At 42.4% G+C, this 13888-nt stretch overlaps 1 protein-coding gene across 1 annotated transcript in view; it reads right to left on the bottom strand.

The window, feature by feature from the left end:
* ADGRE2 (adhesion G protein-coupled receptor E2) overlaps window positions 1-13888 on the bottom strand; it is a 48755-nt gene that overhangs the window by 16176 nt on the left and 18691 nt on the right. The window contains exons 6-10 of the mRNA XM_044255309.1: window positions 13007-13153; window positions 12485-12631; window positions 12351-12406; window positions 12149-12226; window positions 11574-11751 (exon numbers count right to left, since the gene is read on the bottom strand). Coding sequence (XP_044111244.1) covers window positions 11574-11751; window positions 12149-12226; window positions 12351-12406; window positions 12485-12631; window positions 13007-13153 — 606 coding nt within the window. The remainder of the gene's footprint in view (window positions 1-11573; window positions 11752-12148; window positions 12227-12350; window positions 12407-12484; window positions 12632-13006; window positions 13154-13888) is intronic.

Genomic DNA, 13888 nt, shown 5'->3' with positions numbered 1-13888 from the left:
AGAGGTGCGCGCAAGCCGGGCACTCCCAGCCCGGGCCGCGGCAAAATCTCAGTGTGCGATCACTGCTTGGAACCTCTCTGGCGGTCGGGAGCTCCCAGACAGCCGCCACTGCCTTGGCTTTAGGGACGAGCAAAAGATCCTGCGCCCCCAGGGTCTGCAACTTGGAACCTGCACTGCGCCAGCGGCCAAGGGGGAATTTATTCAGCTTCTGCACCCAGACTGAGGCTTCTCTCTGAGACGGAGATCAGGAAGTGTTCCAGGGTTCACCTTGACTACACCAGAGTTGATACATCCAGCTACATCTGTTCAGTCTTCTCCCACCAAAATGACTAGGAGGAGGAATGCCCAACAGAAGAAAAATACAGAGGATGGACCTTCTGCAATAGAGCTAACGGCTATCAACATAGACAATATGTCGGAAAGAGAATTCAGGCTAACAATTATCCAGGCAATAGCTAGGTTGGAGAAAGCCATGGATGACCAAACAGAATTGATTAGGGCCAAACTGAAAGCGACCAGACAGGATGTTCACAATGTTAGGGCGGAGCTTAAAGCTACCAGGGAGGAAGTCCACAATACTCTCAATGAGTTCCAATCCAATCTAAACTCTCTCAAAGCTAGGGTAACTGAGACAGAAGATAGAATTAGTGATCTGGAAGACAAACAGATAGAGAGAAAGGATCAGGAGGAAGCCTGGAACAAACAGCTTAGATCCCACGAAAGCAGAATTAGGGAAATAAGTGATGCCATGAAGCGTTCCAACGTCAGAATTATTGGAATTCCTGAAGGGGAGGAGAAAGAAAGAAGTCTAGAAGATGTCGTGGAACAAGTCCTTCATGAAAACTTTCCGAATCTCGCGAATGAAACCAGCGTTCATGTACTAGAGGCTGAACGGTCTCCACCCAAGATTATACACTCCAAAAAAACATCACGACACCTGATAGTCAAATTGAGAAATTATAATTGTAGGTATAATCTCTTGAAAGCTGCCAGGGCAAAGAGGCTCCTTACTTACAGAGGGAAGCCCATCAGAATAACGTCAGACCTGTCCACAGAGACCTGGCAAGCCAGAAGAGGCTGGCAAGATATATTCAGGGCACTAAATGAGAAGAACATGCAGCCAAGAATACTTTATCCAGCAAGACTGACATTCAAAATGGATGGAGAGATAAAGAGTTTCCAAGACCGGCAAGGCTTAAAAGACTATGCAACCACCAAGCCGATACTGCAGGAAATATTAAGGGGGGTGCTATAAAAGAGGAAAAATCCCAAGAATAGCATTGAACAGAAATATAGAGACAGTCTACAGAAAGAAAGACTTCAAAGGTAACTCGATGTCAATAAAAACGTATCTATCAATAATCACTCTCAATGTGAATGGCCTAAATGCACCCATAAAACGGCACAGGGTTGCAGATTGGATAAAACGACAGGACCCATCCATATGCTGTCTACAAGAGACCCAATTTGAACCTAAAGATACACGCAGACTGAAAGTGAAGGGGTGGAGAAGCATCTTTCATGCCAATGGGACTCAAAAGAAGGCTGGGGTAGCGATTCTCATATCAGATAAATTAGACTTCAAACTAAAGACTGTAGTCAGAGATACAGAAGGACACTACATAATCCTTAAAGGGACTATCCACCAAGATGATCTAACAATTGTAAATATCTATGCTCCCAATATGGGAGCAGCCAATTACTTAAGAAAACTGTTAATCAAGATAAAGAGTCATATTGATATGAATACACTAATCGTAGGTGATCTTAACACGCCTCTTTCAGAATTAGACAGATCATCGAAGCAGAAAATCAATAAAGAAACAAGAGCATTGAATGACACATTGGACCAGATGGACCTCATAGATATATACAGAACATTCCACCCTAAAACAGCAGAATACTCATTCTTCTCAAGTGCACACGGAACCTTCTCCAGAATAGACCACATACTGGGTCACAAATCAGGACTCAGCCGATACCAAAAGACTGAGATTATTCCCTGCATATTCTCAGATCACAATGCTTTGAAACTGGAGCTCAATCACAAGGAAAAGTTCCGAAGGAACTCAAACACCTGGAAGCTAAAGACCACCTTGCTTAAGAATGCTTGGATCAACCAGGAGATCAAAGAAGAACTGAAACAATTCATGGAAACCAATGAGAATGAAGACACTTCGGTCCAAAACCTATGGGATACAGCAAAGGCGGTCCTAAGGGGAAAATATATAGCCATCCAAGCCTTGCTCAAAAAAATTGAAAAATCCAGAACACACCAGCTGTCTTTACACCTTAAAGAACTGGAGGATCAACAACAAATCAAACCAACTCCACACATAAGAAGGGAAATCATCAAGATTAGAGCTGAGATCAATGAGGGAGAAACCAGAGATACAGTAGAACGTATCAATGAAACTAGAAGCTGGTTTTTTGAAAGAATCAATAAGATCGATAAGCCACTGGCTACACTAATCCAAAAGAAAAGAGAGAAATCCCAAATTCATAAAATTATGAATGAAAGGGGAGAGATCACAACTAACACCAAGGAAGTAGAAACAATCATCAGAAGTTACTACGAACAGTTATATGCCAATAAGCTTAGCAACCTAGATGAAATGGATGCATTCCTGGAAAAATATAAACTACCAAAATTGAACCAGGAAGAAATCGACAACCTGAATAGACCGATATCTAATAACGAGATTGAAGCAGTGATCAAAAATCTCCCAAAAAACAAGAGCCCAGGACCTGACGGATTCCCTGGGGAATTCTACCAAACCTTCCAAGAAGAAATAACACCTATTCTCCTGAAGCTGTTTCAAAAAATTGAAGCAGAAGGAAAACTTCCAGACTCTTTCTATGAAGCCAGCATTACCCTGATCCCCAAACCAGGCAAGGACCATACCAAAAAGGAGAATTTCAGACCAATATCACTGATGAATATGGATGCTAAGATTCTCAACAAGATCCTAGCCAACAGGATCCAACAACACATTAAAAAGATTATCCACCATGATCAGGTGGGATTCATCCCTGGGCTACAAGGATGGTTCAACATTCGTAAATCAATCAATGTGATACAACAAATTAATATGAGAAGAGAGAAGAACCACATGGTCCTCTCAATTGATGCAGAAAAAGCATTTGACAAAATCCAACATCCGTTCCTGATTAAAACGCTTCAAAGTATAGGGATAGAGGGAACATTCCTGAACCTCATCAAATCTATCTATGAAAGACCCACAGCAAATATCATCCTCAATGGGAAAAAGCTTGCAGCCTTCCCGTTGAGATCAGGAACAAGACAAGGATGCCCACTTTCACCACTCTTGTTCAACATAGTATTTGAAGTCCTAGCAACAGCAATCAGACAACAGAGAGAAATAAAAGGTATCCAAATTGGTAATGAAGAAGTCAAACTCTCTCTCTTCGCAGATGACATGATTCTATATATGGAAAACCCAAAAGACTCCACCCCCAAACTACTAGAACTCATACAGCAATTCAGCAGCGTGGCAGGATACAAAGTCAATGTGCAGAAATCAGTGGCTTTCTTATACACTAACAAGGAAAATACAGAAAGGGAAATTAGAGAATCGATTCCATTTACTATAGCACCAAGAACCATAAGATACCTGGGAATAAACCTAACTAAAGAGGTAAAGGATCTATACTTGAGGAACTATAGAACACTCATGAAAGAAATTGAAGAAGACACAAAAAGATGGAAGACCATTCCATGCTCTTGGATCGGAAGAATAAACATCGTTAAAATGTCTATACTGCCTAGAGCAATCTATACTTTTAATGCCATTCCGATCAAAATTCCACCGGCATTCTTCAAAGAGCTGGAGCAAATAATCCAAAAATTTGTATGGAATCAGAAGAGACCCCAAATCGCTAAGGAAACGTTGAAAAACAAAAATAAAGCTGGCGGCATCACCTTACCTGATTTCAAGCTTTATTACAAAGCTGTGATCACCAAGACAGCATGGTACTGGCATAAAAACAGACACATAGACCAGTGGAACAGAGTAGAGAGCCCTGATATGGACCCTCAACTCTATGGTCAATTAATCTTCGACAAAACAGGAAAAAATATACAGTGGAAAAAAGACAGTCTCTTCAATAAATGGTGCTGGGAAAGCTGGACAGCTATATGTAGAAGAATGAAACTCGACCATTCTCTTACACCGTACACAAAGATCAACTCAAAATGGATAAAAGACCTCAACGTGAGACAGGAATCTATCAGAATCTTAGAGGAGAACATAGGCAGTAATCTCTTCGATATCAGCCACAGCAACTTCTTTCAAGATACGTCTCCAAAGGCAAAGGAAACAAAAGCGAAAATAGACTTCTGGGACTTCATCAAAATCAAAAGCTTCTGCACAGCAAAGGAAACAGTCAAAAAAACAAAGAGGCAACCCACGGAATGGGAGAAGATATTTGCAAATGACAGTACAGACAAAAGGTTGATATCCAGGATCTATAATGAACTCCTCAAACTCAACCCACACGAAACAGACAAACACATCAAAAAATGGGCAGAAGATATGAACAGACACTTCTCCAATCAAGAAATACAAATGGCTATCAGACACATGAAAAAATGCTCATCATCATTAGCCCTCAGGGAGATTCAAATTAAAACCACATTGAGATATCACCTTACACCAGTTAGAATGGCCAAAATTAACAAAACAGGAAACAACATGTGTTGGAGAGGATGTGGAGAAAGGGGAACCCTCTTACACTGTTGGTGGGAATGCAAGTTGGTGCAGCCTCTTTGGAGAACAGTGTGGAGATTCCTCAAGAAATTAAAAATAGAGCTTCCCTACGACCCTGCAATTGCACTCCTGGGTATTTACCCCAAAGATACAGATGTCGTGAAAAGAAGGGCCATCTGTACCCCAATGTTTATAGCAGCAATGACCACAGTCGCCAAACTATTGAAGAACCAAGATGCCCTTCATCGGATGAATGGATAAGGAAGATGTGGTCCATATACACTATGGAGTATTATGCCTCCATCAGAAAGGACGAATATCCAACTTTTGTAGCAACATGGACGGGACTGGAAGAGATTATGCTGAGTGAAATCAGTCAAGCAGAGAGAGTCAATTATCATATGGTTTCACTCATTTGTGGAGCATAACCAATAGCATGGAGGACAAGGGGCGTTAGAGAGTAGTAGGGAATTTGGGTAAATTGGAAGGGGAGGTGAACCATGAGAGACTATGGACTCTGAAAAACAGTCTGAGGGGTTTGAAGTGGCGGGGGGGTGGGAGGTTGGGGTACCAGGTGGTGGGTATTATAGAGGGCACAGCTTGCATGGAGCACTGGGTGTGGTGAACAAATAATGAATACTGTTTTTCTGAAAATAAATAAATTGGGGAAAAAAAAAAAAAAAAAAAAAAAAAGAAACAAGAGCATTGAATGACACATTGGACCAGATGGACCTCATAGATATATACAGAACATTCCACCCTAAAACAGCAGAATACTCATTCTTCTCAAGTGCACACGGAACCTTCTCCAGAATAGACCACATACTGGGTCACAAATCAGGACTCAGCCGATACCAAAAGACTGAGATTATTCCCTGCATATTCTCAGATCACAATGCTTTGAAACTGGAGCTCAATCACAAGGAAAAGTTCCGAAGGAACTCAAACACCTGGAAGCTAAAGACCACCTTGCTTAAGAATGCTTGGATCAACCAGGAGATCAAAGAAGAACTGAAACAATTCATGGAAACCAATGAGAATGAAGACACTTCGGTCCAAAACCTATGGGATACAGCAAAGGCGGTCCTAAGGGGAAAATATATAGCCATCCAAGCCTTGCTCAAAAGAATTGAAAAATCCAGAACACACCAGCTGTCTCTACACCTTAAAGAACTGGAGGATCAACAACAAATCAAACCAACTCCACACATAAGAAGGGAAATCATCAAGATTAGAGCTGAGATCAATGAGGGAGAAACCAGAGATACAGTAGAACGTATCAATGAAACTAGAAGCTGGTTTTTTGAAAGAATCAATAAGATCGATAAGCCACTGGCTACACTAATCCAAAAGAAAAGAGAGAAATCCCAAATTCATAAAATTATGAATGAAAGGGGAGAGATCACAACTAACACCAAGGAAGTAGAAACAATCATCAGAAGTTACTACGAACAGTTATATGCCAATAAGCTTAGCAACCTAGATGAAATGGATGCATTCCTGGAAAAATATAAACTACCAAAATTGAACCAGGAAGAAATCGACAACCTGAATAGACCGATATCTAATAACGAGATTGAAGCAGTGATCAAAAATCTCCCAAAAAACAAGAGCCCAGGACCTGACGGATTCCCTGGGGAATTCTACCAAACCTTCCAAGAAGAAATAACACCTATTCTCCTGAAGCTGTTTCAAAAAATTGAAGCAGAAGGAAAACTTCCAGACTCTTTCTATGAAGCCAGCATTACCCTGATCCCCAAACCAGGCAAGGACCATACCAAAAAGGAGAATTTCAGACCAATATCACTGATGAATATGGATGCTAAGATTCTCAACAAGATCCTAGCCAACAGGATCCAACAACACATTAAAAAGATTATCCACCATGATCAGGTGGGATTCATCCCTGGGCTACAAGGATGGTTCAACATTCATAAATCAATCAATGTGATACAACAAATTAATATGAGAAGAGAGAAGAACCACATGGTCCTCTCAATTGATGCAGAAAAAGCATTTGACAAAATCCAGCATCCGTTCCTGATTAAAACGCTTCAAAGTATAGGGATAGAGGGAACATTCCTGAACCTCATCAAATCTATCTATGAAAGACCCACAGCAAATATCATCCTCAATGGGAAAAAGCTTGCAGCCTTCCCGTTGAGATCAGGAACAAGACAAGGATGCCCACTTTCACCACTCTTGTTCAACATAGTATTAGAAGTCCTAGCAACAGCAATCAGACAACAGAGAGAAATAAAAGGTATCCAAATTGGTAATGAAGAAGTCAAACTCTCTCTCTTCGCAGATGACATGATTCTTTATATGGAAAACCCAAAAGACTCAACCCCCAAACTACTAGAACTCATACAGCAATTCAGCAGCGTGGCAGGATACAAAGTCAATGTGCAGAAATCAGTGGCTTTCTTATACACTAACAATGAAAATACAGAAAGGGAAATTAGAGAATCGATTCCATTTACTATAGCACCAAGAACCATAAGATACCTGGGAATAAACCTAACTAAAGAGGTAAAGGATCTATACTTGAGGAGCTAGAGAACACTCATGAAAGAAATTGAAGAAGACACAAAAAGATGGAAGACCATTCCATGCTCTTGGATCGGAAGAATAAACATTGTTAAAATGTCTATACTGCCTAGAGCAATCTATACTTTTAATGCCATTCCGATCAAAATTCCACCTGCATTCTTCAAGGAGCTGGAGCAAATAATCCTAAAATTTGTATGGAATCAGAAGAGACCCCGAATCGCTAAGGTAATGTTGAAAAACAAAAATAAAGCTGGCGGCATCACCTTACCTGATTTCAAGCTTTATTACAAAGCTGTGATCACCAAGACAGCATGGTACTGGCATAAAAACAGACACATAGACCAGTGGAACAGAGTAGAGAGCCCTGATATGGACCCTCAACTCTATGGTCAATTAATCTTCGACAAAACAGGAAAAAATATACAGTGGAAAAAAGACAGTCTCTTCAATAAATGGTGCTGGGAAAACTGGACAGCTATATGTAGAAGAATGAAACTCGACCATTCTCTTACACCGTACACAAAGATCAACTCAAAATGGATAAAAGACCTCAACGTGAGACAGGAATCTATCAGAATCCTAGAGGAGAACACAGGCAGTAATCTCTTTGATATCAGCCACAGCAACTTCTTTCAAGATACGTCTCCAAAGGCAAAGGACACAAAAGCGAAAATAAACTTCTGGGACTTCATCAAAATCAAAAGCTTCTGCACAGCAAAGGAAACAGTCAAAAAAACAAAGAGGCAACCCACGGAATGGGAGAAGATATTTGCAAATGACAGTACAGACAAAAGGTTGATATTCAGGATCTATAATGAACTCCTCAAACTCAACCCACACGAAACAGACAAACACATCAAAAAATGGGCAGAAGATATGAACAGACACTTCTCCAATCAAGAAATACAAATGGCTATCAGACACATGAAAAAATGCTCATCATCATTAGCCCTCAGGGAGATTCAAATTAAAACCACATTGAGATATCACCTTACACCAGTTAGAATGGCCAAAATTAACAAAACAGGAAACAACATGTGTTGGAGAGGATGTGGAGAAAGGGGAACCCTCTTCCACTGTTGGTGGGAATGCAAGTTGGTGCAGCCTCTTTGGAGAACAGTGTGGAGATTCCTCAAGAAATTAAAAATAGAGCTTCCCTACGACCCTGCAATTGCACTCCTGGGTATTTACCCCAAAGATACAGATGTCGTGAAAAGAAGGGCCATCTGTACCCCAATGTTTATAGCAGCAATGGCCACAGTCGCCAAACTATGGAAAGAACCAAGATGCCCTTCATCGGATGAATGGATAAGGAAGATGTGGTCCATATACACTATGGAGTATTATGCCTCCATCAGAAAGGACGAATATCCAACTTTTGTAGCAACATGGACGGGACTGGAAGAGATTATGCTGAGTGAAATCAGTCAAGCAGAGAGAGTCAATTATCATATGGTTTCACTCATTTGTGGAGCATAACCAATAGCATGGAGGACAAGGGGCGTTAGAGAGTAGTAGGGAATTTGGGTAAATTGGAAGGGGAGGTGAACCATGAGAGACTATGGACTCTGAAAAACAATCTGAGGGGTTTGAAGTGGCGGGGGGGTGGGAGGTTGGGGTACCAGGTGGTGGGTATTATAGAGGGCACAGCTTGCATGGAGCACTGGGTGTGGTGAAAAAATAATGAATACTGTTTTTCTGAAAATAAATAAATAAAATAAATAAATTGAAAAAAAAATAAAATAAAACCTGAAAAAAAAATGGGCAGAAGATATGAACAGACACTTCTCCAATCAAGAAATACAAATGGCTATCAGACACATGAAAAAATGCTCATCATCATTAGCCCTCAGGGAGATTCAAATTAAAACCACATTGAGATATCACCTTACACCAGTTAGAATGGCCAAAATTAACAGAACAGGAAACAACATGTGTTGGAGAGGATGTGGAGAAAGGGGAACCCTCTTCCACTGTTGGTGGGAATGCAAGTTGGTGCAGCCTCTTTGGAGAACAGTGTGGAGATTCCTCAAGAAATTAAAAATAGAGCTTCCCTACGACCCTGCAATTGCACTCCTGGGTATTTACCCCAAAGATACAGATGTCGTGAAAAGAAGGGCCATCTGTACCCCAATGTTTATAGCAGCAATGGCCACAGTCGCCAAACTATGGAAAGAACCAAGATGCCCTTCATCGGATGAATGGATAAGGAAGATGTGGTCCATATACACTATGGAGTATTATGCCTCCATCAGAAAGGACGAATATCCAACTTTTGTAGCAACATGGACGGGACTGGAAGAGATTATGCTGAGTGAAATCAGTCAAGCAGAGAGAGTCAATTATCATATGGTTTCACTCATTTGTGGAGCATAACCAATAGCATGGAGGACAAGGGGCGTTAGAGAGTAGTAGGGAATTTGGGTAAATTGGAAGGGGAGGTGAACCATGAGAGACTATGGACTCTGAAAAACAATCTGAGGGGTTTGAAGTGGCGGGGGGGGTGGGAGGTTGGGGTACCAGGTGGTGGGTATTATAGAGGGCACAGCTTGCATGGAGCACTGGGTGTGGTGAAAAAATAATGAATATTGTTTTTCTGAAAATAAATAAATTGGGGAAAAAAAAAAAACAGAAGCATCTGTTCACAAGAGTAAAAAGACCATGGAGAAAGTGGAGAGACATTCTATGCAATGGGAGAAAAAATGAGCAAATCCATGTCTCATACAGTCTACTATAGAATATATAAAGAACTCTTACAGCTCAACAACCAAAAGCCAAACAATGAATTAAAAAGATAGGCAAAGGACTTGAATAGATGTCTCTCAAAAAAAAAAAAATAGACACACACATACACACACACAGATATTCAGCAATCACATGAAAAGATAGTAAATATCATTAGTCATTTGAGAAATGCAAATCAAAACCATAATGAGATATCACCTGATACACTAAAACGGCTATACAAAAACAAAATGTAAGTACGAAGTGTTGCTGAAACTGTGCATACTGGAACCCTTGTGTTGCTTGTGGGGATGTAAAATGGTGCCTCCATTTTGGAAAAAGAGTTTGGTCATTCCTCAAAAAGTTGAAGAGAGAGTCACCTCATCACTCAGAAATTCCACTCCTATGTGGGTATGCAAAGAGCTGAGAACTCTTATTTGAACAAAAACTTGTCCACCAATATTATAGAAACACTATTCAAAATAGCCAAAAGCTGGCAACAACCCAAAGGTCCATCAGAGGATGAATGGATACACAAAAGATGCCACAAATATGAAATATTATTTCATAATAATATTAGCCACAATAATGGCTAATAATAATAGCCACAATAATGAAATATTATCCGACCCTAAAAAGGAAAGAATTACTGCCCGGGCTACAACAGGGATTCCCCTTGAAAACATGATGCTGGGGGCACCTGGGTGGCTCAGTGGGTTAAGCCGCTGCCTTCGGCTCAGGTCATGGTCTCAGGGTCCTGGGATCGAGTCCCACATTGGGCTCTCTGCTCAGCGGGGAGCCTGCTTCTCTCTCTCTCTCTCTCTCTCTCTCTCTCTGTATGCCTCTCCATCTACTTGTGATTTCTCTCTGTCAAATAAATAAATGAAATCTTTAAAAAAAAAAAAAAAGAAAGAAAAAGAAAACATGATGCTGTGTGAAAGAAACCAGACTATAAGATCACCTATTGCGTGATTCTATTGCTATGAAATGTTCAGGATAGGGAAATCCACACACAGAAAACAGACTGGTGACTGCCAGGGTCTGGGAGAGAGATGAGAAGGGACTGCTTAGTGGGTACACTATTTACTTTTGGGGTGATGAAAATATTTTAGAAATGGAGGTGATGGTTGTACAACTCTATGTTTTTCATTTTCAAGATTGTTTTGGGTGTTTTTGCCCCTTGCAATGCCTTGTGAACTTGAGGACTGATTTTTCCATTTCTAAAATTTCCATTCTTTATATTACAATGAAAATGTGTATGATTAGCAGTTTTAGCAGTGTACTAAGTCCACTGAATTGTACATTTTGTTTAAAATGGTGAATTTTATGTTATGTAAATTTTACCTCAATAAAACAAATCATACTTAAATATAAAATAATATTAAATTTCCATTCTTTATATTACAATGAAAATGTGTATGATTAGCAGTTTTATTCATTTAACATCATAATTGGCTTATGAATGTAACACTGAGATACAAGCGTGGTCACACATTCCAGTGAGGCTGCGGGACAAAGGTGGCAGGAACAGGCACAGCAGAGCCTGGGGCAGACCCCAGTACTTACCTGTGCCTGCAGATGCATTGAAGGTCAATGTTCCACTGGGTAGAGCCTGACTCAGGTTTCTCAGGACATCCTCCAGGCCACTGAGCAGGTTCGTGGCCACACAGTGCTGCTCTGAGCGGGACAGGGCCTCCAGGTCTTCAGGGGTCTGGAGCAGCTCATCCACCTCCTGTATGAGGTACTGGAGGGGGATAGGGACACAGAGCTAGTGAGCATGAAGACCCTTCCCACTCCGCCCCAGAAAACAGACCCTGGAGACTCATTGGTAGATGAAGGTGGTACTGGATCACATTTCCTGGGTCTTTGCCCCCGGAATCCAGCCACACAAAAGTCAACCCTGTTCACAAATGCCAAGAGTGACATTAGCCCAATGTCCAGAAACAGCAAGAAAAAAAGTCATTTCTGGGTGTGGGGGGTGTCTAACAGTGAGTAGGAATGCCTGTGGGTCTCCACCCACCCTGGGAAAGGCAGGGCCTGAGACAGGAAGCCATCATGTTGGGGCTGCCTCCTCCCACACCAAAGCTTCCCGGGTCTCTATGGGCTGCCTCCAGGTTGCCTCTCCTGGGATCTGCCCTTACCTGGATGGTGTCCTGAGCCAAGGCTGGCTTGAAGTGTCTCCCCAGACCTTGGACTCTTTCAAAGAAATGGGAGAACCGCTAGGATAGAGATGACACAAGTCAGAGAGCCTCACATTTGAGTCAGGAGCTTGGGATGAATGGGTGGATCAGGTGGGCTGCATGGAGGGATTCCTGCATACTGGTCCCTGCTGGGGCCACTCACCTGGCTCTTGATTCTAAGGGGTGGGGTCCAGGTGGGGAAGGACATCTCTGCAGGGGATAGAGCAGCAGTTCATTAGGTGTGAGAGTGTCTGTGTGTATCAAGGGCAGAGTCTGGGGTCAGGTCAGACCAGGTACCTTCACAGGTGGTATTCGGTTGATTATCCTGGAATCCAGGTTTGGGCTCCCAGCCCCGGCGGCAGCGGCACTTATACGAGCCCACGGCGTTGATGCAGATGGTGGACTTGTGGCACGTAGTCTGCACAAAGCTGCACTCGTCTACATCTGGGGACACAAAATGGGAGTCAGGACCCCTTTCCTCTCTGTCCCCTTCCTCATTTTCTTGTGTTAGTGTACCCCCTTGACTGGAGGTGATAACACCTGTTACCTCCATATCCTAGTGATGCAGGGATTAGGGGAAGTGAGCCTGACATGTAGCACGTGAGCCCTGTACAGATGTGCAGGTTGTGAATATAGAAATACCTTTGCCCGAGGTGGTAATTAGCTGATGTCTGGGGTCTCCAAGGAGCCTGCTCCTCTGTACCCTAGCTCCTTTCCCAGAAACCACCCCCCCTCCAGCCTCAAAATAATTAATGCCACTGAATATGGGATCAGATGTTCTGAGTGCAGTTCTCCAGGAAGTAGCGTCTGAGCTCCTACCTTCACAGACAGTGTTGTTTGGGCCATTGGGGGACCCAGGAACGGGCTTCCAGCCAGGGCGGCAGCGGCACTTGTAGCTCCCAATGTTGTTGAGGCAGTGGGTGGAGCTGTGGCATGGGTTCTGCCCCGACGTGCATTCATTCACATCTGAGGACAAAGCCAGAGGGTCATAGTTTGGCGACCTATGCTGAGTGAAATAAGTCAAGCAGAGAGAGTCAATTATCATATGGTTTCACTTATTTGTGGAGCATAACAAATAGCATGGAGGACAAGGGGCGTTAAAGAGAAGAAGGGGGTAGGGACGCCTGGGTGGCTCAGCTGGTTGGACAACTGCCTTCGGCTCAGGGTGTGATGCTGGAGTCCCGGGATCGAGTCCCACATCGGGCTCCCAGCTCCATGGGGAGTATGCTTCGCTCTCTGACCTTCTCCTCGCTCATGCTCTCTCTCACTGTCTCTCTCTCTCAAATAAATAAATAAATAAATAAATCTTAAAAAAAAAAAGAGAAGAAGGGAATTTGGGTAAATTGGAAGGGGAGGTGAACCATGAGAGACTATGGACTCTGAAAAACAATCTGAGGGGTTTGAAGTGGCGGGGGGGTGGGAGGTTGGGGTACTAGGTGGTGGGTATTATAGAGGGCACGGCTTGCATGGAGCACTGGGTGTGGTGAAAAAATAATGAATAATGTTTTTCTGAAAATAAATAAATTGGGGGGAAAAAAAAGCCAGAGGGTCAGAGTCCCTCCACTCACTGCACCCATCCTGCCTTCCCCTTTTCTCAGATACTTTAGTACTTCACACCAAGGAGATATACACACACACACACACACACACACACACACACACACACACACCATGTATCAGCCACTTAGCATGTCAAAATAA

The sequence above is a fragment of the Neovison vison genome, chromosome 6 (assembly GCF_020171115.1).
Source record: "Neovison vison isolate M4711 chromosome 6, ASM_NN_V1, whole genome shotgun sequence".
Lineage (NCBI taxonomy): Eukaryota > Metazoa > Chordata > Mammalia > Carnivora > Mustelidae > Neogale > Neogale vison.
The sequence above is the reverse complement of the archived record's forward strand: the minus strand, read 5'-3'. Positions and strand labels throughout refer to the sequence as shown.